Here is a 26818-nt window from a genome sequence, read left to right on the forward strand (position 1 = left end):
CTTGAAAAAATTGAGATTTAAAAAATGTTAATTTTTCCATATACATTTAAGGATTGAAGATCTTTGTTTCTAACAGTATGTTTTATTGCTTGATATTTGTGATCCTTTAAATTTTCTTTTCAAGGTACTAGAGAAGGACAGACACGTTTGATCAAAGATGGGGAAAAAGTTGAAGCCTATCAGTGGAGTGTTAGTGATGGCAGGTGGTTGAAGATTGGTGATGTTGTTGGCTCATCTGGAGCTAATCAGCAAACATCTGGAAGAGTTTTATATGAAGGAAAAGTATGTTAATCTTTGTTTAATTACTGATTTCTAGGAAATTGGAAGTTACCTCTGCACTTAGCTTACTTGAATAACTAGTATAGATTTATGGGGGTGTGGGTTTTTTAAAAAAATGTTTCACAAAGAAGCAAACTTTTTATTCTATTTTTTTCTTTCATTTTCTAACCTAGATCTTATTTCTTTCTAGATATAGAAATTTTAGCTGCCTTTTATGTCTTAGTTCAGGGATCTCAACATTTTTGTGGTGAGGACCTGCAGTGCCCTTCATGAGCAATTGACATTTAAATCAGGGAGATGTGGAGGTAGCCAACAGGTTGCTCTCCTGAAGGGTCAATATTTGAAATGCCAGAATCACTTGATCATGGTCAACATGTTGTTGAGGACTCCTGCCTTTGATTTTTAAGAGTACAAAAAAGGTGAGGGTGGATAGGGAGGGTGGAGGGGAAATGCAACAATCAGTTAAAAGGGTTATCACTTACTTTTTACTGTGTACATCTTTAAGATAGGAGGATATCATTTCATCATAAGCACAATCAGTATTCTCTATAATCCTATAGATCAGAGAGAGGGATTTGGATCTGTTAAATTTATTAAATTATGATTATTAGTCTGATTATGAGTTTCTTTTATTTTGATGAGTAATATGGACTGTTATCCAAATATGCTATTGTGGAGTAAAATTCCTGTCATTAAGCAAAAAGCATGGTTTTGTTTGCTTTATTTTAAATAAGTTTTTTAGCTCTTATTTGTGCACATTTCCTGTTTGTAAAGAATAAGTGTGTGGCCAAGTTTTAGTTTTGAGAACCTTGGCTTTGCAAAGGATTTTGCAGATCTTAAGTTACCATATAAATGTTATTCTTTGTAGACAGGTGGGTGATAAAGTAGATTAAGAATATTGAACCTCCGAGAATCAGGAAGACCTAATAAATATCTTGCCTGGGATACTTAATAGCTTTGTGACTCTAAGCAAATCATTGTTAACTTGTTTGCCTCAATTTTCTCATCTGTAAAATAAGAATAACAACAACCTCTACCTCCAGTGTTATGGTAAAAGTCAAATGAGAAAATATTTGTAAAGCTTTTTTACTAACTTTAAAGCACTATACAAATACTAGCCATTATTTTCTTTTCCAGGCTTAATATGTTAGTTTATTATAATTGTCATTAAGGAGATCTTAGGTACAAATTTTGCATTTGATTTTTACTAGATAGATGATGATGAGGAAAGTAACTTAAGTTCTCAAAAGCTCAGTTTTCTAGTCCATAAAAAGAAAATAATAAAATAAAATAAATTAATAAAAACGTCAGAGTTTCTTGAGGCTTGAATAAAATAATCTGTGTAAAGTACTTTGCGAACTTGGAAATGTATGTAAATGTTATTAGTAATAAAATAAACTTGTTTTCATGCTTTTAAAAAAATAATATGCTTTACAAGACAGAAAAATGTAAAGTATTAGATAAAAATGCTATCATAACTTGATATTTTACAAAACAACAAAACAACTGTTTAGATACCTATAATTTTCCATACATGCTCTTATTTGTGTAACAGACTAAAGGTTAAAAAAAAAACCAAACTTATTGTCAAACCATTTCCCCTTTGTATTTATTTTTAAAGGAGTTTGATTATGTTTTTACCATTGATGTCAATGAAAGCGGGCCTTCCTATAAGTTGCCATATAATACCAGTGATGATCCTTGGTTGACAGCATACAACTTTTTGCAGAAGAATGACCTAAATCCCATGTTTTTGGATCAAGTGGCCAAATTTATTATTGATAATACAAAAGGACAGACTTTAGGACATGTGAACACTGACTTTTCAGATCCGTTTACAGGTAAGGGTAGAGGCAAGTAATACCTCTATTAGTAATGATAAATAAAAAAAAAATTTTATTTGAATGGGGGAGGAAATGGGTTCTTCTTTGCCCTGTGTAAGAAATCTAACTTTTTTTTAAACTTTGCCTCCACAATAAGTTGATAAATATGTGAATTTGTAATAATAATGAATTTAAAGTTCTATAGTATAGTTACCATACAGAAACAGCTGCAAATAATTTAAAACTTATTAAACTACATCTAGATTATCTAGAATTTTAAAGTTTTCTTCAAAGTGATAATGTAATTTGATCATTCTCTTAAATTTAAAGAGTTTTCAAAGTGAGATTCCTTGAACTAGTAGTGGCCCCTCAGAGGTGGAATCAGACACAAGCAAATAAAATAATATAGGCTTTTCATTCTATAAGTTTTTAAGTCATTACTTTATTATTCTGAATGGATTTTTCCATAGAAATCATGTTATCTCAGTGGCAATTAAATTCTTTGGGCATCCAAAGAAATGTTTAATGTGTGATGTATATGAACTTCAGAAATGATATTAACTTGAGTTTTGGGTCCTGGGTGAAGGAATTAACTTGAGTTTTGGGTCCTGGGTGAAGGAAGGTCATGTGTGTCAACTAGATTGAACCAGCCTCCTGCCTGTGGGTAGCTAAAGTTGAAAAGAGGTACACTAGAGACAGAAAGGTCAGGAATCAGAAGTTTAATTTCAAAGTGAGAGAAACAACTTGAAATCAAAGCACATATGTTAGAGCCTGGCCTTTAGATATGGGGACCTAAGGCATTATGGGGAGATCTCAGTACATATACCAGTGACTATGCGGTGTGCTGGTGTGCTTTACAATAAGGAGTAACAGCAACAATGTGACAAGTTTGATTCATAGTAGGGCTTCATGAGCAGAAGAGCAGATGCTTGTTTGAACTCAGCATCTAGCACTACTCAAAACATTACAATAATTATGTGAAACAATTTTAAGATTTTGCTGTGGTTGAAATCATCCAGAAGTTTAGTGCAAAGGATTGTTGTTATGCCAAGTTCAGGATACAGCCAACTTATTGGGCCTTTGCTTTAGAAAATAGCTTGAGATTCAGTAACTTGAAATTTCCTTTTGGCCAAAATGAGATCTGAACTCCTACCTTTCTGGCCAGTCGTCATTTGCTTGTCTTTGTTCTCAAAGAGGACTGTGGCACTGGGGAGGTGATGCCATAATGGTGATACCATGATATGCAAGTGAGTTGGATGTAAGTGAGGGAAGGCAGTGCAAGGTTACCTGCCTCACTTTCCCCTCCAGAGCCATCTGTGGCAAGATACAGATCAAGACTACTAGAAATGGTCCTAGGTGAAATGGGAGACTTTGGCTGTTTTAAGCTAAGGCCTTCAACATGTCTCAGTTTGACTGATGCTCCACTCATATATAAGTCTAGATAGTAATTGAGGCAAAGAATCTCTTGGCCAAAAAATATCTAAATCAATAAAGGAATGAATAAATGAATTTGGGAGGGGAAGACCCTTGGGGTTTCTTCCCCAAAGCAGAAATGATTGCTATTTACATTTAACCTGAGTCAATCAGAACTCAAACAATGACCAAATGGGGCTTGGTTTAGGACCTATTGGTAGCTAATTAGAATCAGATCACTTGTGATTTAGGGCCTGATCCTTAAGAAAGAAATAAGATTCATTCAGCAATTGTTTGCTTGGAAGCATAAAAATGAGGGAGATGGGGAGCTAGACTTGAATCATGGCCTTGCGTACAGTATACTCAGCCGTCATTCAGAATCTTGGTACAGTTGTCTCAAATGAATGTCGGCTGTTTGTGAATCCATAGTAGAACTACTTTGAGGTTTGTGAAGGGTTATATTGTTCACTTAAGGGCAAGGATGGCTTCAGATAACCCAGGAGTACAAGGATGTCAACTGTGTTAGTAGTCAGAAGGACTTGTAGGGGCCCTTAGAAAAAACTCCTTGTGACAATCTTTGAATCTGAGTTTCTGGTGAGTGTAACATAAGTCCGTAGTTAAGAGTGAATCGTAACACTTTCCTAGCTACACAGGGCTATTTAACCATGTAATAAAATTTTTCTTATACTTATACTTTCTTATACTCTTATACTATATGCAATTATATAATTGCATAATTACATTAAATTAGGCACAGATCAAATTACTTGGCTCACAAGGGACTAGTTTTGAGAAGGGAGATTTATGTGTCACCAGAGTAATCAAGAAAATTTAAGCATGAATACCTTAATAACAATAATAATAACAAAAGATCAAAGCAATACAATAATTATAATCAATATTAATTAACATAAAGTCTCTCATATGCTACTAACCTGATCTCAAGATCCACTTAATCAATGCATTTTGAGTCCCAGATTTCTCATGTTATCTGGTCCCTAGATCGCTTTTCTTCATTCTCAGGACAGCCCTAAATTCTGCTTCTTTGGTCTTAAGTTTGATGGTTCCTAGATAATTCTGCTAGTAATATCATTTAACTTTGGTTCTCTAGTTTTTAGTTTATATACTCTTTGCTATTTCTATTCTTACTTAAATTTTATACCTGATATAAGATTCTTTTAAAGAATTTGAAGTTCTAACTGTAAAATGAATTCTATTGCCTTTTAAAATTACAGATGCCTTGAAAATGAGAAAATAATTTCACTTTCTTTACCATTATATCAACACAATTAATGTGTAAAATCCTTAATCTAATCTTAAGGATTTGATATTAAAACATACTAACAAATTTGAAAGCCAATCATAAAAATCTGTATATAATTTTTAGAAAAAAGTCTAATTCTGCTGCTTTTCTCAAAATTCACTATTTCATTTAATTAGAAAAATTTCACACGACATATTTGTCTTATTATTTTGTTTAATCATTTTCACCTTAGGAGGATATCATCCCAGTGTCATAATTTTTTCAGAAATACAGACTAATTTTAAGATGCTCATATTTTCATCCTATTATAGTAAGTCAGAGATGCTCCAATATCAATTTAGTATTTAATAGATTTATAGAACTTCTTGTTTATAGAAATTTACTGTAAGTAAAAGAACTTTGTTATAACAATGTCGTGTATCGTTAACAGAAGGAAAATAAGATCTCTTAACTTTGTCTGATTCTAGGCATGAGTCATAATTGGCTGGCATAGTGTGAAAAGCAAGGGTCAGGATTTCTAGGTGGGAATTTTCCTTTTTAGAAATATTCTACGTAGGCCATGCTGAATCATCTCCAAAACTTTTTCTAGGTAGAGAGATCCACCTTTAGGAGTTCTCAGACTGCAACACATGCCATGTTCTCCTTTTGGCTTCATGACAATTAGACAACTATCCTGGTAATCAAAGTTCAAAACAATAGTAAATTATAGGCCCAGGAATTTTTACCTTTTTTTTTTTTTTTTTTTTGAATTTTTACCTTAAATAGCAAATACTTGATAATTGATTCATCATTAATATGTTCAATATTAATTATACTTTAATAAATAAATAAATAAAAGTAATTGATTATACTTTAATAATTGCTAAGAATTTTTAAAAAATTGTTATTACAAATTATCTATTTTATAATAAAATATACCTCATTAAATATTTAACAGTCTTCAAATATCTTTTTTTCCTACATCCTTAATTAAAAAATTGTTTTGTCTAACAGCATTTCTGTTACAATGCTCTCAAATGTCACTATAGAAGAGAATTTAGAAATATAGTAACATAAACAACATCATGTATTTAAAACCTGAAATAAAACTTCAGATGAGACATCCAATTACATTTCCAAATTATCGTATGTAAAAATCATTCATCTTTGATTACCTTTGACATTTTAAAACCACTATACAGTTTTCAGGTATGGAATAATTATGTTCAATTAAAAAAATATTGTGCTTAGCATATGCCAGTGACTTGGTTAAGTGCTTAACTTTATATTACTTTGATCTTCATAGTAACACTGAGAGGTGGGTGCAATTATTTTTCTCTTTACAGATCAGGAAACTGGGGCAAACTTGTTTGTAATCATACAGCTAATATATTTCTGCAACTGGAATGTAATTAAAATTTCCCTACATTTTTACAGCTTTTCCCCTCCTCCTAGTACTTTTATCTGATTTGAGATGAGGGGGGTTTAATAGACAGAAGGGAAAGATCTTTGACCTAGGAGAGTTACAGGTATCTTTGGTTTAAACAACCAAAATTTTCCCTTTTCATGACTGATCAGAAATGTCAAGGAAAGAGTTAATAAGGAGTTGCTATAAGCTGCAAATCATTTACCTTTTTTTTTTTTTCACTCCTTCCTTCAATGCCCTAGATTAGGGTTGGGGAATGTCTAGCCCATGGGCCATAAAAGGCCCATCAAATCATTTGCTAAAGCAACTTCAAGTGGTGTTGAGTTGAAAGCTAGGTACAACAACCTCCCATTGCTTGAGTTGATAATTTTGTATGGCCTCCAAATGGTGTTATAAATATCCAAATGGCCCTTGGCAGAAAAAAAAAAGACTATGGCCATAAATCTTGTCATTTTCTTTTAACTTTTATAAAATTTAATTCTTTTATTTCCTTAACACAAATTCTACAGAATGGTACTTCAAAACTTACTAAGATATTTCAAAAGGAAGGAAATTCCCGGAATTACTCCCAAAGTCCCAAGAGTTCTCTGCAGTCTTAAAATGATCAATCGTCAAATTCTTTAATGATTCACTTCCATACCTCAAGGATCTGCTGTTTTTTAAAGCAGTTCTAACAAACTATTTCTGTAATTCCAACATAGCCAAAGCTGAAATGACAGGAAAAAAAAAAAAAGTGTCTTGCAGGGTGTTTCTTTTTCACTTAGAACCTAATCTCCTGAGGAAAGCCTAAGATGGGAATTAGGCCTGCTTATTGGGACAATTGCGTCAGCTTTCAAGTTCATTATTTCTAATGTACTAAACTCTTGGGCTAAAGCCCTTGGAAGTTTTTCTATTTGGCTGTGTTTTAAGTCTTTCAAGGTTACAGAATCTAATTAAGAACAGCAATGTGACCCAGTCCTTTTACAAAGACACAAACAGACCAAATGACAACATAGATACATACAGACAAAAAAGAGTTCTCACAAAGCACAGAAATAAAATTCTAATTTCAACTGATTTAAAAACAAGCACAGAGCTAACTGAATGCTCTTCTCTTAGCTTGCTGAGAGACCAAAGCTTTGGTTAGGGTAAACAGAACTGGAAGAAAGGATATCCTTACCAGAGAGAACCAAGAGGAAGTGGATCACCAGAGGGCTCCAGAGTTTTTCTTCTAAAGAACAGGAAGCTCAACCAAGGCAGGAGCCCAGAACTTGGAGCATGAACAAGAGCAGAGGACTCACCAGATCAGGGGAAGTTGGACTCCAGAAAATTAAATCTTTGTTGTTGCTGCTTATTCCAACTGATACAGGAGAGTCCATTCTCCCAGTTCCTTGTACAATTCCACTTTTGACACCAATTAATGTCAACTGGACAGAATCAGCTTCTAACCCGTGGGTGGCTTGAGCTGAACAGAGCTGGCTAGAAACAGTGGGGTAAGGAATCAAAAGTTTAGTTTCAAAGTGAGGATGTTTTGTAGACAAGAACATGTGCCAGAGTCCCATCTTTGGTGGGGCGAGTACATCCAAGGCAGTGTGGGGAGATCTCAGTACTTACACAGTGACAATGTAGTGAGCTGTAACCTTGACAGTAAGGAGTAACAGCAACAATGTGACAAGTTTGATTCATTGTAGGGCTTCATGACCAGAAGAGCAGGTGCTTGTGTGAGCTCAGACAACACCTGGTGCTACTTAAATCAATACAATAGTTATATGAAACACTTCTGAGATTTTGGTGTGGTTGAGATCATTCAGAGTGCTATAATGTTATGCCAAGCTCAGGACACAATCTTGTTGGCTGGCCCTTAGTTCTGGAAAACAGTGTGACTCCTAATGTGATACAGAAAAAGTAGCAGGAAGAGAATTTAATTTTCAAATGTAATTTTATTCAAATTTTCCTCACTTTCTGTATTTTTTTCCCCTGATCCCAAACTTCTTAGTGCTCATCTTTTCCAGGCCCATAAATACATGATCTGCTTACATTGCATTAAAGCCTCCTCTATGGAATCCTACCCAGGTCCGCTTCTCAGATTTGTTTCTTGATCTAAATTTGTCTCTTTGCTTCTATAGTTCAAATTTCCTAACTATTAGTGATCTCAGGTGGCAGGAATACAATCTAATTGAATGAATTCATATTGATGTATATTCTTTAGTCTTTTGGAAATATTTGAATTTATTTTTATTTTTTAAAAAAATTGTTAACCAGAGTACTCTGTATTTGGTAGAATTTTAGAGAATTGGTGATAGGAGCTAGAAAAACCTAGGTTCAAGTCATACTATGTTGTCCTGTTCAAGTCACTTAGCTACTCAGTGCTTTAGAAAAGTCTCTAAAAAACTCAGCTGAAGAGCAGGTCCTGACTTGCATCAGTGGAGGGAGTTTCCCTATTCAGTATTTCTCCATAAATGAAATTATAAGTTCAGCTCCTATCCTTTTTTCATTTTCACACTAGTCTTCTCCCAGATTCTCCAGAATCAGTTTTCATAACTTGTCTTTTGACAAACTCATGAAAAGCTCCAAACTTTAAAATGGATATAGCTGTAGGGGCTTGTCTTATTCTGTTTCTAATGTGTCACATTAAAAAAAGAAACTTTCTACAAGCTACTTAATGCTGGCTAAATGCTTCTCAGTAAATAATCTTGTCGGGGAAGGGAAGAGAACATTAAGGTGACATATAAATAATCTCTGGAGACATATGTAGCCCATGTGAGCTCTGAAGATACTTATCCAAACTCACCTTCCTTATGAGTCAAGGTTCCAGAACTTGACTCTGTCACCATTTCATCTTAAATGAAGTAATACTTATAAAACCCTTAATATGGTGTCTGGGACATAGTGGGCACTTAATAAAGCATTTATTAGTTCAGATTCCTCCCAAAAGTATCAGAATATGGGCATTTGTAATTGAAAATTAATTTTAATTATACTTTTGTTTCAAAACTAGTGAACTTGACCAGTATAATATGACTAAAAACAGTAAGGATGCTACCTAAAGACTGAAGAACTTGGTACTTTTTCCAGGCCAGATTCTCATACATCATGCCCTGTTATGAAACACTGTCAGGGCATAAAAACACTTAGGTACGCATGCATTATAACTTTATATAACATAATGTTATATAGTATATAGCATTATATCCCCAAAATTTTCATCTTTTTTTAGCTTGCAAATTTGTCTTTTGTAGTTACAAATTTTTGGGGGGGATAGGAGTAGGAGCCAGTGATGTATTATTACTTCAGTAAATGTTTTAGTACCACTATTTGAAGAGCATTGTGTATACAAAATAAAATTGATGCTATATATACTTTTTATCTTCGGGAAGCTGTTCTAGATCATTTAGTTTTCTTAAGCTTGTTCTTTTAACATATCTTTTCCTAAATAAATAAGCAGACTTTGTGGAAAAACATTACAGAACAGAATTATGCTATAATTTTTACTTTTCTTGATGTTTGAGGTAGGGCTTCATTTTTGTTTTTAAATTCTACAGGTGGTGGTCGTTATGTTCCAGGTTCTTCTTCTGGATCAGACATGTTAGCTGCTGCAGATCCTTTTACAGGTAAATGGCAGGCTTGTTGATATTTTAACCTCTGAGTATGTAATACTTTTTGCTTTAAGAAACATTGGGAAATTGTCTATTAGTCTCTTTAAAAATCTTTATTCTTAACAATGGCCTGTTCTCACCTTTTGTCTTCCAAATTCTTGCTTTTTACTAGATCTTATGCTAGATTATATCACTGTTATTTATGCCAACATATTCATTACCTTTTGTAGCAAACTTTACCTCATATTACATCATTGTTACCTCTCATTCTCATTTCCATTACCTCATTACTATTTTCAAAGCTCCTCTAGGTTCATAAAAATTGAGATTATTTTTGATTCATTTTTCTTATTTATTTTCAAGAAGCAATCCATTAAAAAAAAGTTAACAAGCACTTATTAAGTACTTAATATGCCAGGTACTAAGAATTAGGTTTACAAAGAAAGGCAAAAAAGTATTTATTTATTTTTTTCTTTTGTCAATATTAGGCATATTTTGGTCTTTTTTTGTTTTGTTTTTATTTTATTTATTTATTTTTTCATATTTTGGTCTTTTGACTAATTCAGGTTTGGCTTTTATAGTATCTTTACCTTGAAATCCTATTTTATGTGTAACTACAAATATTATCCTATTTTAGTTGCCAATTAGTTTATTCACAATATTGATCAAATTCTGTCTTGTAATGAAAGCATTTCTCTAGTTATTTTTCTCCAGTCAGCAATTTAGTTAAAAAACTATTTAATTTCTTATCACTCATGGGATTTCCTGAGTTCTTTTTTAAATGTAATTGAAATGAACATGATGTGCTAAGTGAGTGTTCTCACCTTCAGTGGGATTGATATAATTCACAGTTAATTTTTTTTTTTTAACATTAGAAATCTTATATTTTAATGGGGAAAACAACATGCAAAAAACTATATGCACAAAAGACACAGCGTGTATAAAAGCAAAAACAAAACAAAACAAAAACACAGTTCTTTAACATTAGAAAGCTTATATTTTAATAGGAAAAACAACATGCAAAAGACTAACTATATGCACAAAAGACACACACAGAGTGCTATCTCATAACAGAATTTACAGTTAATTCTATTTTTATTTCAAATTGTTCTAGGAAACCCATGTTGGATTCCATATTCCATTGAAATATTCTAGTATATATATATATTTTGTATTTATGTGGTATTTTAAAAAATCATATGAGATGCAAAATAAGCACTATAGAAGATTGAGTTTTTACTTGAAAACAAAATTTGTGAGTAGATGCTACTTTAATTCTAATATTATATTTTAGGTTCAGGTCGTTATCTTCCTGGTTCAACAAGCAACACTGGAGTATCTTCAACTGGAGTTGACCGATTTATAGGTAAATTCTTTAAAAAGTATCCAGATCTTTTAAATCTTTAAAAAATTGTTTTTCAACAATATCTCCTCAAAATAGTTTTTCTTATTTTTCCTTCTTAAGAAAGATGTTACATTATCTCTTACTACTTAGCAAATCATATTCCAAATCCTTTGCCTGTTTTCAAAGACTTTAAAAATAAACATTACTTTTTGTACAACATTATTTTGCCCCACTCTAAGTTAGTTGGTCAACAAACATTTTTCAGAATGCTTATCATCTGCCAAGCATTGTTCTGAGTATTGGGTATAAGGAGAAGAATAGTCTCTTCCTTTAAGGTGCTTTCATTATCTAAATAAGTAGATAATTACGATAAAAAGATTGAAAGGAAAACTATTTTAAAAGAGAAGGCATTATTAGCAGCAGATCTGACCAGGAAAATCCTACTGCAGAAGATGGGATTTTAGCTGACTCTTGAAAGAAACTAAAAGGCAGAGGTAAAGTAGGTGAAGATTTTTTTCCAGTCCACAGTGACCACAAGGTTCTTTGAACTCCTTAATATGAAAGTGTTTTAATGGTGATTGCCCATAATGGTTTTTATGCTTAAGTCTTAACTCCTCAAGAAGGTTTAACAATCTTGAGGGGAAGCAAAGACCATTTGAACTATTATTTGTTTCATAATTGCTTAGCCTGTATTTAGGTATTTAATAAGTAACAGAGGAAAAAACCGGATACAACATTTATTAAGTACCTATTGTGTGCAAAATACAGCTAGATGCTGGGGATAATACAAAGTTTTGATATAAAATAATCATATCTTTGTATTATGGAATAGATACTAAAATTATTCAGGAACTACAAGTCAGGAAAATGTTTCTGTTGTATTTTACATATTATTTTTGTATCAAGAGAAAGCAAGCTTTCTTATTCCAACTTTAGTGGCTGGATTCTATGATTCCCAGTGATGAGGGTCTTTCCTTCACTTAAACATTATCAGAAAAAAAATTTATTTTCTTATTCTATATGATTTTTGTCTGTTTACTCCCATGAGTCTTTCATGGCTAAGTTCTGTCTTCTTTGATCCTACTTTCTCTAATATAGGTTAAAAATATCATAAATAAATGTGCTGCTTTTCATTAGGAACTTTAGTTTACATTTCTTGTTTTCCATATTTTTCATTGAATATACAGATAAAACTCAGTATATAATATATTACTAACTCCTTTGTTGGATTTTGTTTACTATGAATTATTTTATATATATCTTGCTGTTATGTCTTACACATTGTTGTTGCTCTGTTGTGTCTAACATAGACATTTTTCTCTGTTTCAGTTTGCAAACCTCTTTATTAAAAATGCAAAACTGGACAAAATAAATACACACACACACACACACACACACCCCAGATTTTGTTTATTAATAGAGGCTCTTGCCTAGGGATAGAGTACAATCATTCCCATATTTTAATAAATAAAAATTCTATGTATTGCAATCCCTTAAAAAAAATTTTTTTTTGCTTCTCTTAAGGAATGCTTGACAAATACCTCCCAAAAAAAGAACATTTTTCAAATACAAATGACATATATATTTGAAACCATAAATTTATCACATATAGTTTGTTTTTTAAGTATATCATAAATTTGACAAACTAGTTTCAAAGTTATCAATTACATATATAAGATATATGCAATGGCTTTAAAAGCCAAACAAAACTTTTTATCCTCTATTTGATTCTCAGAGTAATAGGAAATCAACAGAATTTATTATACTTAGGAGAGGGAGAGTGATATGGTTAGACCTGTTCTTTAAGAACACTGGCAGCAGAGTGGAAGGTAGATTAGAATAGAGACATTGGAGACCAACCCAAAAGTTTTTGCATTAATCCAGGTGTGAGATGATTAAGTGCCTGCCCCATAGTGTCTGTTAGCTGTGTATGTGTGTGTGTGTGTGTGTGTGCGCGCGTGCGCACACGCACATGCAAAGAAAAGGGACATAGAAGAGATGTTAATGCAGCAGTGATAAATGTGTTCAAATTGGTTATGTTGGACATGGGCAAGGGCAAGTACAAGTGAGAAATTCAAAGACCACAGTGATGTTGCAACCCTGGGTAAATGGAAGATGCTGTTCACTTTGATGGGAGGAAAGATAATGAATTTTGTCTTGTTTGTATCTCTTTCTGATCTTCCTTATGTTCTCTAGAATATGTGTATAATTCTTTACTAGCTTGCCTCTATCACTTCCAATGATCCCATTCCCTGAATCCAAAACAATAACCCCAATTTAATAGTAAGCATAGTCAAGCAAAATGAATTGCCTTCTCTTAAAAAAAAATAGATCTTATTGTTCACATCTAATGAGTATCCTTTTTATTAAGAGTTGGGTAGCATGCTTCATCATTGGATCTCTAAAGTCTTAGTTCTTAAGTTTTTCAAAGTTGTTTTTCTTTAGTGTTGTAGTCATTATGTAAATTTTTCTTCTAGTTCTTCTCAATTTCCTGTGTAATTTCATACAAGTCTTCCAGATATTTCTGAATCTATCCTCTTTGTCATTTTGAAACCAGTATGTCATTTCTGAATTCTGCCTTGAATTGAATTAATATTTATGTACTTAACATGTGTTAAATTTCTTGTTCAAAACTGTAATTTTTAGTAATGCTTTCTAAATTTTTATTTTTGTCTTATCATTTTTGTCCATATGAATGAACAGAATTGGGTAATACTGGTTTGAAAAGTTTGGGGAAGATTTTCTGGTATATCTTTATTATAACATACTTCAAGAAAATTCAGTTCACATTAAGCGTCTACTCTGTGCCAGGCACTTTGCTAAATGCTAAGGATACAAAAAGAGTTAAAATACACTCCCTGCCCTCAAGGAATTTACAATATAACGAGACAGAAAAGCTTATTATCAGGTGGACCAGTATCTTGATACCCTTAATAGGGAGTTTTCCTATTTATCATCAATTGTCTCTTCTTATGAATTTTGTTGTATGACCTTTTTCCTAATTTCCCCTGTGGATGTATATCATTATTACTTAAAGAGTGCAAAATGATCATTCTTCATTAGAGGAACTGGTTTTTTTCTTGGTATTAAAAAGCCAGCTATCATATACTTAGCTTGAAATGTTCATTGGTCCTTTTCCCCCCTTCTCGTGAGATTCTTATACCCTTTAACCTCCTAATACATTAGGATTCAACTTTCTTCAGATTGTCTTTTGTTTTTTTTCTTTTTAGTGATTAATTTTTAAAGGATTCTTTTTTTCTTCATTCTTATTGGTTGTCCAGGCTGTACTTAGGGAGTAAATAGCAACAGAAAGACACTGTAAAATTATCGTCTTCTTTCATACTTATTATGAGGTCTTTCATCTGTGTTACTACTGTTAGTAGTTCTTTTAATCAGCAACCTATTCAGACATATTGTATGTTTTCTCAGAATAAGCTGATTTAATTAGGCTTTATGCCAAGTTTTCTATTGACTTCTTTTCCCTTCTAGCTTTTTAAAGCTGTATTGTACTGCTAGTCTTCTTCCATCATTTCCTATAATGTTGTTTAAATTAATATATATTCTAGACCTGTTTTGTTCGTGGCTGACAAATCTTTTCTCTTTCCCAAAGAGATTGTGCTTGTTTGTTTCGATGGGGTATTTTTTGGACTCTTCACTTTAGTGACTGTCTTATCAGTTAAACATTTCTAAGAAATTATCACAATCAGTGTTTTTTGTCCATTTTCCTTTTTTCAGAAACAAACTTTTAAAAATAGGTCAGTTTGTAGTTGCATTAAATTACATGCAGTATCATTTCTTCTTTTCCTTCTAATGTGATGATTTAAACTTTTGCATTAACTAGTCTGGTTTTACCCAGAACTCATTGGTAAATGAATTACACCTCAGTAATCAGACATTTCTTATCTGCTAAGATATAGTCAACTTCATTTTAAACATGTATTTGTCTATCCTGTCCAATGCCTTTTCACTATTTTAAAAGAAATTATGTCTATTACGTAAGTTATAGATTGTAAGCTAGAATAGTGTGAGGCTTCTGAGTAGTATATTGAGTCTTGAAATTCTTAATTGTGAAACAATTTCCAATGTAGTTTTTGCTGTCCTTCCCTATGCCCACCTTCATGTTGGAGTCACCAGTTATCAAGGTATGTTATATTGACTTAGTTTGAAGCATCTTGTCAGAGATTTTTCTTACCTCATTCTTTATCAAGTATTATGCATAAGCTGTATTCACAATGCTCTTTTTGGTTATATCAAATTATACTGGTAAATTGTCTTAGTATGATGAGTTTGGAGTTTATAGATTTATCTTTCTGAGTATAAATGGCTAATTAAAAATGTATTAAGTATTGAATGCCTGCTATATATGACATTCTGTTCCAGAGGCATAAGGAATTTAAAAAAAGATGTAGAAAAGTTTTATCTTAAAAAAACTTTCCAGTTTTGTTGAGTTAGGAGACAATACAAGTGATAGATTTGCTTTCCTGTGGTATCTTATATTCTTTTTACTCTCTATAATGGCTCAGGAGTCCTGCCTTCCACTTTTTAGTATCCTAGGAAGTTTGTCTGCTATAAGCAATAAGTGATTTTGAAGGGGAAAAATTCACAGAGGCTAGAGTTATCAGGAAAGGTTTTTTGCAAATGATAGTTTTCTGTTTCGCATTTATTTTGTAACCTTCTAATATATTAAATCACCTTGACGTCACACATTACACAAATGTCAAAAGTTTAAGCAGCAGAGTGGTTCTTTGTTTATTTTTCTTATATTTCTTCATTATTAGAAAATATCATCTAATTAATACATCATAAGCAAATGGTCTCAATATTTATAAAAATATGGAGGTTTTTAAAATAGTATTTTTATTCTTTGAACAATTAAAAATATTCTTGAATTTTGGGAATAAAAATATTGCAATAAAAAAGCCTCATTAAAACACTAACAATAATATTCATTACAACAATCTTTTTGTAGGTAGTGGTGTCTTTCAATCAGCTCCATTTAAAACACTAAATATATATTTTCCCAAGAAGGAAGCTGTCACATTTGACCAGGCCAACTTGACACAAATATTGGGTGAGTGTGATTTTATCATTAAATTTAATAAATGTCACTAATCTGCTGATTAAGACAATCTAGTGATTCTATTAGGAACTATTCATTTGAGAATATTTGTTAATTTAATCAAGTTTATTTATCCTCACAATGATTACATATTACGGGTGATACTCTATAAAATAGAATGAGTGAACTCCTAAAGATAGTTTGTAGTCATCCATCTAGCAAATATGTCTATTCAAATTCAGACCATTCTTGGCATGAAATCTTAACTTTTTTGTGGTACATCAAACAATGCCTCACTATCATTAAATTAATACAAATGAAAATGTAGATGCTTTTGGATTTGTTAGGGAAGAAGTAAAGATCATTGGCTGAAGAAAGTTTGGAGTTTTTCCTCTCTTAGATCAAGTTTGTAGTTTCTATAGATTGAAAATACAGACAGAAAGCAAAACACTTTAGAAGTTCTTAGTAAAATGACAGGTATATGCAGTTTATTACCCTAAACCATATTCTCCCTTCTTTACCAAGATTTTATTCTTTGCCATGGACTGGATGGATTCTAAGGTCCTTTCCTTTCAGTGCTAATATCTCATGTATAATCATAAAGCTACTATGACTTGTGGACTTTGTTATAATTAGCATGTAAAACATTTCCAAGTGACTTTCTGGCACTTTATTTTTTCTGTCTTTAGAAAGGCAACCTTAGGTGTCATTTTGGATCTCTATTACAGTGTAAGATCAGGTTAGATTTATATATTCGTAGATTATATTAGAGATGGAAGGGGCATTAGTGTTTCTTCTGGTGCTAATTATTTTTAATTTGTAAGGCATTAAAACTTTGTTAAAAGAATATTCTTGGGGCAGCTAGGTTGCGCAGTGGATAGAGCACCAGCCCTGAAGTCAGAGGGACCTGAGTTCAAGTGTGGCCTCAGATACTTAACACGTCCTAGCTGTGTGACCCTGGCCAAGTCACTTAACCCCAATTGCCCTCAGCAAAAATAATAATAAAATATTCTTTAAATTAGAAACTTCTACAGGGACAAAAGACTGTTTTCTTCCTTTAGTGCATTCCAAGTCTTATGATGCAAAACATTTGCAAAGTAAAGGTTGACTGGCTGATTATAAATGATGTGCCTGTGATATTAATGGTTTTAGCTTTTGGTCACATCCTAGGTAAATTAAAAGAACTTAATGGAACTGCACCTGAAGAACAGAAATTAACTGAAGATGACTTGATACTTCTTGAAAAGATACTGTCTCTAACATGTAATAGCTCTGCAGAAGGACCCACAACTCACCAGCTTCAGACTTTGTGGAAAGCTGTTAACTGGCCCGAAGGTATATAAAACTTTTAAAGGGGAAAATTATATAGATGATGGGACAGAGTTTTAGTGATTTTAAAAGAAAATCAGCTTATCTATTTTGCATTGTTTTTAGGTGATATATAATTAAATTTGGGGCTCATTAATCACATCTGTTCATAAAGATTTCTCTTGTTATGAGTGTCTTCAAGATAGTAAACTCAAAATAAGATGAGGTACTAGAACTGTGATATCTATATGAAATGTTAGTTATCTGTAGGACTAGAGAGCTTTTATATTTTTATAGGGAGTAAGAACTATCTCTGGCTTCTTCCATTACAGGATATCTTTGCAACTTACAATTTTAGAAAGTTGCTTGGAACACTGAGGAGTTAAATGACTTGTCTGGGGTCATAAAGTTTGTGTGTGTCAAAGGCAGGACTTGAACAGGTCTTCTAAGGCCATTTACTCTATCCATTGTACTGTGTTCTCTCTACTGTCCTTATAAGTGCATTTAAAATATGAAAGATTAAAATTACAATATTTTAGGAATAGAGGCATTTTGTAAGGGAGCTGTGTATATTAGGAATAACATGTACTTTAGAAACTGGTGATTTTTGTTTTTCATTCAACTGACAACATTTTTTCCAAAATATAGATATCGTCTTTCCAGCACTTGACATTCTTCGGTTGTCAATTAGGCATCCTACTGTGAATGAGAATTTCTGCAATGAAAAGGAAGGTGCTCAGTTCAGCAGTCATCTCCTCAAACTTCTGAATCCTAAAGGAAAACCAGCAAACCAGTTGCTTACACTAAGGACTCTTTGCAATTGTTTTATCGGCCAGGCAGGACAGAGGCTTATGATGTCACAGAGGGAATCATTACTGTCACAAGCAATAGAACTGAAATCAGGTAGCAATAAGAACATTCATATTGCACTGGCTACGCTGACCCTCAACTATTCTGTTTGTTTACATAAAAACCATAATATTGAAGGTAAAGCTCAATGCCTGTCAGTTATCAGCACAGTCTTGGAAGTTGTGCAAGACCTTGAAGCCACATTTAGACTCCTTGTGGCTCTTGGGACACTAATCAGTGATGATTCAAATGCTGTGCAATTAGCCAAGTCTTTAGGAGTTGACTCTCAAATAAAAAAATATGGTTCAGTATCAGAACCAGCTAAAGTAAGTGAATGCTGTAGGTTTGTCCTTAATTTGCTGTAATTGTTTTTACTATATGGGGACCTAAAGTTATGCCTTGATTAGTGGGTTTTTTTTTTTCCTTTCTTATTTTACATGACTGAATATAATTGAAAAATACTGTGGATGAAGTAAAACTTAATTAAGTTTTGTTGAGTGGGAGGGAAAACAAATAAACAATTTTTGCACTAATTGTAAACTGCGATACTTTCCTATATGGTGATGGGTAGGTTTTAGATTGTATAAAACAAATAAATTTAAGGAAGTTTGCTGAAACAGTCATTGGTAAAAACAAATATAATGGATTTTTTTTTTAATCACTATCAAGACAAAGAAGAATGAAAGAATTGATTTGGGAAGGTGTCACTTGAGTCTTTTTCCTTTATTATACAATAGAGAATTATTGGCTTTTTATTCTGGTTCATCTGTTTTCATTGATAGTTAACAATATTGATTTATTTCAGGGCTTGAGAATACACATCTAAACATTTTAATTAAGTGCATCTTAAAAGACATCTGAAGTATTGGACAAGGTAGCATAGTATAGTGGAGAGAATACTAGCCTGGGAATCAGGAGTCTTGGATTTACATTCTTCCTTGGAGACTTATGGCTGAGTGACCTGGGCAAGTCTCTTAATGACCCTGAATTTTAATTTTCTCATCTGCAACATGAGTATGATATTATTTGTACTGCTAGTATGAAAGGATTGTTGTGAAGAAAACACTCTGTACACCTTAAATCACTTTAGAAATGAGTTATTGATAGAGATGTTTGTTGTCCATGCAAAAAATGTGGAACAACAAATCACTTAAATCTCACTATATGTGCAGTATAAATTCAGACAAACTTGGTACCTGAAATTAATGGGTCCTGTGTTCTCTCCAGCCCTGTTTACCCTGTCAATTTTCAGAGTATTTGATTTTTCTAATTATGACACCTACTAGTTTGTCAAGGTAATTTTCAAATATAAATTGGATTTTAGATGGCCATTGCTAAAGTTAATGCAATAACTGTTTGTGGTTTGATGGTGAAGTCTCAAAGAAAAGTTAAATTATACTCTCTCCAAGCCTATCCACTTAAAGCAAAGAAGCCTACGTTTGTATTTTAGTGGAGAAAAGCATTTTTTCTTGATATGTTGACACTTTTTGTTTTAATTACAACTTGCATGCATTCATTTGCACACATTTTTAGTATTGTAGAATTATGTCTTTGAATGATTTGTCCTGGCTGTCATAAATTTTTAAAATAGTTTTTTAAACTTCATGAGGCTTTTTTTTTTTCATTTAAAGAAATCACTGATGCTGTTTTTGCACCATACTAATTTCTGAGTGTCATACAGTTGAATGTGTTCTAATGTTGAAAAATTGCTAAGTAAAAATGATTAGCTTGTCCATAGTTTTATTTCATCTTGTTCTCTGGGGACTGAGCTTAACTAGTGACCAGTTAATTGTTTTAGTATTTTCAATAATCTCTAGTAACTGGATGTGTTTATATCATATTTGTCTTTATAAAGTTCTTTATAGTTATAAAGCATTTTATATTTTATGTGTTATTTGAGCCATATCATATTCCTTGTATTTATTTCAATTTTGCAGATTAAATTCTATTCAACAGACTTTAAGCACTCATAAGTTCAGCACACTCTGCTAGGCAGTGGAGGAAGATAGTAAACTTAAATATTTAAAACAGAGTCTCTGCACTTATGGAACTCACATCAGACAGAGGTATACGAAGTGCTATATGAAATCCTAATTAATAGTGGAGAGTCAAGTAAGCCTTGATAGATATTATTTGGGTTAGACTTTAAGGTAGGGTCCATGAAAAACAGCATGTGTGCTATAGCACAAACATGCTATCTGGGTTGGGGATGTTAAGGTGTCCACTTTGACTCGAGTACAGAAGGTTTATGTAGAGAAAAGACGTATGAGATAAACTAAGGGAGATAACAAAATTTGAAGACCTTGAACACCAAGCTAAGGAATTTGAACTATATTTGGTAGAAAAACAAAAAGGCTTTGTGTAGATAAGTCACATCAGATCATTGGTATAGATAAGAGAAAGCATTGCTTTGCTGTGTGCAAAGGAAGTACAAATAGAGACAACAGTTACTTGCTGTGAGAGAAGTAAGAATTTGGGTGAAAATGCTATTGTAATTACCAAGTAAAGTTACTAATGAAACCGTGGATTATCAAATTGACAAAACTTGATATGACAGATGGAAGTTAAAGATCCTGGGTAAATGGCAGTGTCATTGACTGAAATTGTCAAATCTTAAGTTAGGAATAGGTTTACAAGATGAAGGCATATTTTAATGACATAATGGGAAGTACTGAAATACGTGTTTCTGTGTCTAAGGTCATTGCTCTTTTTTGTATGACACAACTTGCTGAACATATAAGCATGGCAATCCCACAACCATTCTTTCATTCACTAAAACACATAAATCATTTAGTATCTACAGATAAGTTACAAATGTCATATAATAAATAGGTGTGAAAGTGTGGAGCTTGCAAAAGCCTTTGAAATTTAATCCAATTTCACCAGATATGCAGGTAAACTGGCCTAAAAGGATGAAACGATTTGCTTAATATAATGACATTAATAGTGGAGACTAAAAGTAGAACTCAAATCACCGAGGACTTTTTTCCCTTTACATTTCACCCAAAATGACATGTTCAGATTGCTTAGTTTTTAAGTGAGAATTTTTTGGGGGGCCTCTCCAATTAAACTTTAAGATGGGGTGACCACGAAGAAAAACAAATGGAGGCAGATAAAGTTGATCCTGAGGGAAAGGGCACATAAAGGATGACGCTTGTGTCTCTCAGGCACAACAACTGCTATGGACTTAACCGGTCCTGTACTGTAATCATTTATTAAGCATCTATTTTGAGTCAGGTACTGTGCTAAACTCTGGGGATACAATTAAAAGCAAATACAGTTTCTGAAAGGAACCCTTGTTTTAGTGGGAGAGACTACATGAAAACAATGTGTATACAGGACAAATTGAAAATAGTCAACAAAGGGGAGGGCACTAAGTTTAAAGAGAATTGGTAAGGTACCTTTTAAGAAGATAGGATTTTACCTGTGACTTCAGGGAAGCAGAAAGGAGAAAATGCCAGGCATTAGAGTGGCCACTGATAATTTTTCGAAATAGGAAGATTGGGAGTGTTTTAGTACGTAACAAAGGAAGGCTCTTTCTACTAGACTGTAGAGTCCTTGGAGTTGCAAAGTGTGAGTAACTTTCTAAAGTGTATAACTATAGGAATGGAAGATCCCTAATTAGAATCCAGGTCATTTACCCATTTATTCTTCACAACCAAATGGCATATTTAGATTGCTTACCCAAAAAGATTATTTTTTTTGCTTGTACTATTAAACTTGACAAATTAGGTGACTGAAGAGAAAAATTCGGTGAGGGGGAGGGGGCCCATAAAGTGATTAAAATGGAAAGACAGTCCAGATTATCAAGGGCTTGGAATAAAAAAAGTAGCTTATTTTTGATTTCAGAGGTGAGAGGGAGTCACTGCTGTTTATTGCGGGAATTGTGACATTTAGACCTTCGACCTAGGAAGATAAAGCAGGAAAGCCAATCAGATAAATTATAGCCCTCCCCTCCCCACAAGAAAACCAAATACCACAAAAAAAATCCACGCCTTGGAGCCCTCCATTCTAATCCGTCAAACCCAGCAGTACCCCCGCCTTCGACGTGCCTTCTCTCAGGCGACTGGTCACATCCGGGGGTAGTAGTCTATCCCGGAAGTGACGCAAAAGGAATGGAGTTGGGGCGGAAGTGGCGTCACTCCACGACTCCAGGAGCTCTAGGTGAGCCTTTGGTTCTCCATCAAAGACGCGCTGGGGAAAAACTGAAATTTAGCGCTACCTGAATTTTCCATCGAATGGTACCCGTGGAGTGGACATGACGGGGAAGAAGTCCTCGCGGGAGAAGCGGCGAAAACGCGGCCGGTCGGAAACCGCGACGTCCACGGCGCCGGCACCTGCGAGCGGAGAGCGACGGAAGCGGAGAAGCATGGACTCTACGAGTCTCCCTCTTTCCCAACCACAGGTGGGGCGGCCCCTCTCCCAAACCCCTCCTTCAGCCGGAGAGCTCTGTGACGTCACAGGGAGCCTATGGGAATCCGGGCCTGGTCCTGGGGCTGGCTCTAGTAACTACCGCTCGATGCTTCCTTCTCAACTCTTAACACTTTTCCAGCTATTCTCTCTCCCACTTCTAGTACCCCTTCACCCTCCTCTCCATCCCCTTATAAGGGGATAATATAATGAGCATCCTTGGGCAATTGTCACAGTCTTCATATCCACACACTTTAAAGATTGGGAATTCTTCCATATCCTGTAGTAGTTGGCACATCACACACTCCTATATTAGTTATATAATAGAATCAGAGTTAGAAGCCCCCTTGGCAGTCATCTTTGTCTTTTTGCTGATAAAACAACTGAAATGGTTTATTACCACCCCTAACCCCAACCCCAGTGATTTGTCACATTGGTAGGAGTCAAGAGATTCAGTATTTGAACCTAAATTCTGAGAGTGTTATTTCAATCTCACTACCACATCTTACGTTTTCTGGGGAACAGAATTTGGATAACTATTAATATCAGGGCAACTAGGTGCCCCCAGTGAAAAGAATGAAGAACCAGGAGTCAAGAACTACTTCTCAGACAACAGCTGTGTGACTCTGAGTAAGTCACTTAACCCTATTTGCTTCAGTTTTCTCATTTGTTATATGAGCTAGAGAAAGAAATGGCTAGCACTCCAGTATCTTTGCTAAGAAAATTCTAAATAGGTCCCTGAAGAGTCAGACAATGAAAAACGACTAAGCAACAGAACAAATGAGAATAATTTATATCAATAGTCATTACAACTTGTATCTTTTTCTTGACAACATTCCTGTTAAAATGTGGAGATGAAATTTAGAAGTAAATGATATCCGAAGAGGTGTTTGAGGTCTATCTCCTAGAAATCCATTGCACATCTATTGATTCATATTCAAATCTTATAATTCTTACTTCTGAGAATCTTAGCTTTTTAATTAATATTTTTATAGATCTTAAGGAGTCTGGGAGAATTGTTTACATGTTCTCCACAGAATTTAGCACTTTGTGAGTACCATGAAATGATGTCACATGCTTTCAGTTCAGTATTGGTTCATTGGCAGTTCCTCTTTTAATCCAATTGTACTTTGAATGACGAAATGGTCACAATGACCTTTAATCAAGAATCATGAGCGTTGGAAGAAATATTAGAGGTCATCCTCGTCTTTCTAATTTTACAGAAAACAAATAAATCACTTTCTTTCTGTGCATCAGTTTCCTGTATTGTAAAATAGGATCTTAAACTTTTAGAACTTGAACTAGAAGTGCCTTCCAGCCCTAAATCTAGGATCCTAAGACCTGATTCTGCAGGCATTATAAAATTATAAAAAGAGAACAAATCCAGAATAGCAAAATAGTCTCAGAAATTGTGCAGTATTTTATTTGGATTCAAATGTTTGGTTTTTAGTCAGTATACAAGTTAAACATAAAGGTTTTTTTTTTTTTGTTTTTGTTTTTTTTGTTTTTTTGGTAATCCCAGTGCCAAGTATTCCTAGATATTTATTGAATTGAATTGTTGAATTATTTTGTTTGAAATTAATTTCTTTAGGATTGTCAGTTTAGAGAAAATTAAATAAAAGCATAAAGGATTTAACCTATATGACAAGCATGGCCAAGTATTGAGTATACAAATACTTGCTTTCTCTAAGTGGGAGAAACTATGGGAGTTGAGGCCAAGGAAGGACATTAATTTGGAGAGTTGATAATGAGTGAGTGGAGCTTTTGGAGAGTGGATTGATATTATTTTTCTAGGAGCAATGACATGAGTTCATTTAACTATAGTTCCAGAAATGAAGGGAGCAGAGGAGAAAGACAAATTTGGACTTAATGATAAGTGCGTGAAAATGCAGTTAATCTTGCCTGAAGCAGATCCTAGATGTTAAAAAGTCCTTTGGAATAATGTATTTTGTGAAGTATGGTTTTCTCCTATACTGAGGATACATCTCCTTTACTTTTTGTTAGCATTCTAGGGTGAATCACCCTTTCTGAAATCAGCCTGCTGATTGTTTCTTATAGAACAATAATATTCCATTACTTTTGGATACCATAACTTACTCAGGCATTCCCCAATTTATGAGTGTCTACTCAGTTTCCAGTTCCTTGCCATAACAAAAAGAACTGCTACAAACATTTTTGCACATGTGGGTTCTTTCCCCTCTCTTTTGGATATAGACCCAGTAGAGACACTACTGGATCAAAGGGTATGCACAGTTTGATAGCCATTTGGGCATAGTTCCAAATTGTTCTGCAGAACAGTTATGTGATCTTCATTCTTAAACTGTCTATGAACTTCCCCTATGCATGATGCCCATACCTTCTCTATCCTTAAGAAATTCTTTTCTTTTTCTTTTTTTTTTTTTTTTTTGCTGAGGCAGTTGGGATTAAGTGACTTGCTCAGGGTCACACAGCTAGGAAGGGTTAAATGTCTGAGACCTAGTTGCCCCTCTTAAGAAATTCTTTATCTTGACACAATTATTTTTGTGTATCTCTTCAGTTAAATTTCTTGAGAAAGATGAACTTTTATTTCTTCTCATTGTCTTCAAAACTTCTGCTATTTGGCATTCCACTGAAACTACTTTCTTTGAAATAGCCAATGATTCCCAAATTGCCGAGCCTTTCTCAAAAATGAATCTCTCTAGGTTTCTGTGACACTAATTTCAATTCTTTTATCTGACTGTTCCTTCTTGGTCTCCTTTTTTGGAGCTTCATCTTTGCCACTCTCATTAAGCATAGGTGTTCCTAAGCATTCTGTACTGTTCCCTTTTCTATCTCTCTCTCTCTCTTAGTCTTAGTCTCTCACTTAGTAATTTCATTTCCTCCTTTAGATTTATTTCCATCTCTTCGCCAATAATTCCTAGACCTATTTCCATATTTAAATTCTCTCCTGAACTCCATTCCTTTATCACTAGTTGCCTTTGAAAACTACATGTTTAGGGGGCAGCTAGGTGGTGTAGTGGATAGAGTACCAGCCTTGTAGTCAGGAGGACCTGAGTTCAAATTTGGCTTCAGATATTTAACATGTCCTAGCTGTGTGACTGTGGGAAAGTCACTTAATCCCAATTACCTCAACAAAACAAACAAACAAAAACTACGAGTTTAATAGGCATCTCAAACTCATTAAGAACAAAATAGAACTCATCTTTCTCTCTTAACTCTTCTCTCTTCTGAACTTTGCTTATTTTTGTCAGGAGTACTCTCATGAGTTTCTTAGACTTACAAGCTAGCTCTCAATCTCATCTCCTTACTCTCACTTCTCTTATTTATTTAGTCAGCTGTCAAATGGTATTACTTGGTGGCATAGTGGATAGTGAACTGGGCAGTGTTAGGAAGTTAGGGTTAGGGCCTGGAGTTAGGAAGATCTGAGTTCAAAACTGGCTTCAGATACTTTTAGCAGTGTGGCCTTAAGTAAGTTCCTTTACCTCAGTTTCCCTCAGTTTCTACATCTGTAACCTGTGGGTATTAATAATACCTACATTTCAAGACTGTGAGGACCACATGAGATAATAATTGTAAAGTGCTTAGTAAAAAACCTCATATATTGTTGTTGTTCAGTATTTTTAGTTGTGTTCAATTCTTTGTGATCCAATTTTGGGTTTTTATTATTATTATTATTATTATTTTTTTTTTTTTTTGGTAAATATTGGCTTGGTTTGCCATTTTCTTCTCCAGCTTATTTTACAGATGAGGAAATGGAGTCACAGGGGCAAATGACTTGCCCAAGGTCACACAGCTAATAAATGTCTGAGGCCACATTTGAACTCAGGATGACTCCTCTTTCTGACTCCAGGACCAACACTTGTATCCAATGAGCCATCTAATTGCCCCTGGCACATGTAAGTGCTGTAAATGTTAATTCTTCTGATCCTCTTCCCCTGCTTCTTCTTCCTACCTCAGTTTTGCATGTGTTTCCTTCTTTTCACTCACACACCACCCTCATTCAGTTGCAATAAACTAATTGGGCCTCCTACTTTTGTCTCCCTTCTCCACTCCTTTGTCTACTCAATTATGAAAATGATTTTCCTAAAATGCAGATGTGTCATATTAAC

At 33.9% G+C, this 26818-nt stretch overlaps 2 protein-coding genes across 5 annotated transcripts in view; both read left to right on the forward strand.

The window, feature by feature from the left end:
• PLAA (phospholipase A2 activating protein) overlaps positions 1–20057 on the forward strand; it is a 39579-nt gene extending 19522 nt beyond the window's left edge. Inside the window, exons 8-15 of one of the 2 annotated variants that reach the window (XM_051961448.1) lie at positions 125–282; positions 1901–2120; positions 9706–9774; positions 11054–11125; positions 15193–15246; positions 16074–16175; positions 17334–17498; positions 18120–20057. In XM_051961448.1, coding sequence (XP_051817408.1) covers positions 125–282; positions 1901–2120; positions 9706–9774; positions 11054–11125; positions 15193–15246; positions 16074–16175; positions 17334–17498; positions 18120–18685 — 1406 coding nt within the window. In that variant the 3' untranslated portion in view covers positions 18686–20057. The remainder of the gene's footprint in view (positions 1–124; positions 283–1900; positions 2121–9705; positions 9775–11053; positions 11126–15192; positions 15247–16073; positions 16176–17333; positions 17499–18119) is intronic. The other variant, XM_051961456.1, reaches the window with a different exon arrangement.
• Positions 20058–22578: 2521 nt separating this feature from the next.
• The window catches only part of CAAP1 (caspase activity and apoptosis inhibitor 1), a 73690-nt gene continuing 69450 nt past the window's right edge, over positions 22579–26818 (forward strand). For 2 of the 3 annotated variants that reach the window (XM_051961571.1, XM_051961580.1), the window contains exon 1: positions 22579–22725. In XM_051961571.1, the coding sequence (XP_051817531.1) occupies positions 22579–22725 (147 nt within the window). Of the gene's footprint in view, positions 22726–26441; positions 26606–26818 lie in introns of all 3 variants that reach the window. The other variant, XM_051961587.1, reaches the window with a different exon arrangement.

This window comes from Antechinus flavipes, chromosome 1, assembly GCF_016432865.1.
Source record: "Antechinus flavipes isolate AdamAnt ecotype Samford, QLD, Australia chromosome 1, AdamAnt_v2, whole genome shotgun sequence".
Taxonomy (NCBI): domain Eukaryota; kingdom Metazoa; phylum Chordata; class Mammalia; order Dasyuromorphia; family Dasyuridae; genus Antechinus; species Antechinus flavipes.